The 1420-nt window shown below is 64.5% G+C and overlaps 1 protein-coding gene across 1 annotated transcript; it reads left to right on the top strand.

Moving 5' to 3' along the window:
• Positions 1 to 26: 26 nt before the first annotated feature.
• LOC104283345 (protein ZNF783-like) lies at positions 27 to 165 on the top strand (the record flags this gene model as incomplete). Its single annotated transcript, XM_009881508.1, has 1 exon — positions 27 to 165. A coding segment is annotated over one exon (139 nt), but the record flags the coding sequence as incomplete, so codon positions are not given.
• Positions 166 to 1420: the final 1255 nt, after the last annotated feature.

Below are 1420 nucleotides of genomic sequence, written 5' to 3'. Positions count from 1 at the left end.
CTGTCCCCCTGACCCCCCTCCCGCTTCCCGTTTCGCAGGGGGCAGTGACTTTCGAGGAGGTGGCCGTCTACTTCTCCCCCGAGGAGTGGGTCGAGCTGGCGGCATGGCAGCGGGAGCTCTACCGGGAGGTGATGATGGACAACTATGACCTGGTGACCAGTTTGGGTAAGGGATGTGCCCCTGGGGAGGGCAGAGGGTCCGCAGGCTCAGCTTGGGGGGCTGGAGCATCAGCTGGGGGTTCGCAGGCTCAGCTTGGGGGTCCAGAGCATCAGCTTGGGGTGCAGAGGCTCAGTCTGGGGGTCTGGAGGCTCATCCCAGGGTCCAGATGCTCAGCATGGGGGTCTGGAGCATCAGCCGGGGGTCCAGATGCTCAGCATGGGGGACTGGAGCGTCAGCTTGGGGTGCAGAGGCTCAGTCTGGGGGTCTGGAGGCTCATCCCAGGGTACAGATGCTCAGCTTGGGGGTCTGGAGCATCAGCTGGGGGTCCGCAGGCTCAACTTGGGGGTCTGGAGCATCAGCTGGGGGTCTGCAGGCTCAGTCTGGGGGTCTGGAGCATCAGCCGGGGGTCCGCAGGCTCAGCTTGGGGTCCAGAGGCTCAGTCTGGTGGTCCGGAGGCTCATTCCAGGGGTTTGAACATACAGCCTGGGGTCCGAAGACTCAGCCTGGGGGGTCCGGAGGCTCAGCTGAGGGTTTGGAGTCTCATCCAGGGTCCAAAGGCTCATCCCAGGGGTCCAAACACTCAGCCTGGGGCATCCAGAGGCTCATCCCGGGGGTCCGAACGCTCAGCTGGGGGTCCAAAGACTCAACACGGGGGGTCCAGAGGCTCAGCTGGGGGATCTGGAGGCTCATCCTGGGGTCCAGATGCTCAGTCTGGGGTTCTGGACCATCAGCTGGGGGTCTGGAGCATCAACTGGGGGTCCAGAGGCTCATCTCGGGATGCGGAGGCTCAGTCTCAGGGTCTGGAGGCTCAGTCTGCTGGTCCAGAGGCTCATCTCAGGGGTCCGAACGCTCAGCCTGGGGTCTGAAGACTTGGCCTGGGGGGTCTGGAGACTCATCTAGGGATCCGGAGGCTCAGTCTGGGGGTCCAGAGGTTCATCCCGGGTCCAGAGGCTCAGACGGGGCATCCAGAGGCTCAGCCTGCGGTCTCGGGGTTCAGCCCGGGGACCTGGAGGCTCAGCCGGGGGTCTGAAGGCTCAACCTGGGGTACGAAGGCTCAACCTGGGGGGTCTAGAGGCTCAGCCGGGGTTCTGGGGTCTCAGCCGGGAGTCCAGAGCCTCATGTAGGGGTCCAGAGGTTCAGTCTGGGGGTCCAGAGGCTCATCCCATGTCCAGAGGCTCAGCTGGAGACCTGGAGGCTCAGTCTGGGGATCCGAAGACTCAGCCTGGGCGGTTCAGAGGCTCATCCCAGGGTCCAGATGCTC

Source organism: Charadrius vociferus, unplaced genomic scaffold (assembly GCF_000708025.1).
Source record: "Charadrius vociferus isolate BGI_N301 unplaced genomic scaffold, ASM70802v2 scaffold2703, whole genome shotgun sequence".
NCBI lineage: Eukaryota > Metazoa > Chordata > Aves > Charadriiformes > Charadriidae > Charadrius > Charadrius vociferus.
Note: the sequence above shows the minus strand (reverse complement) of the source record. Positions and strands in the feature narration are given on the sequence as shown.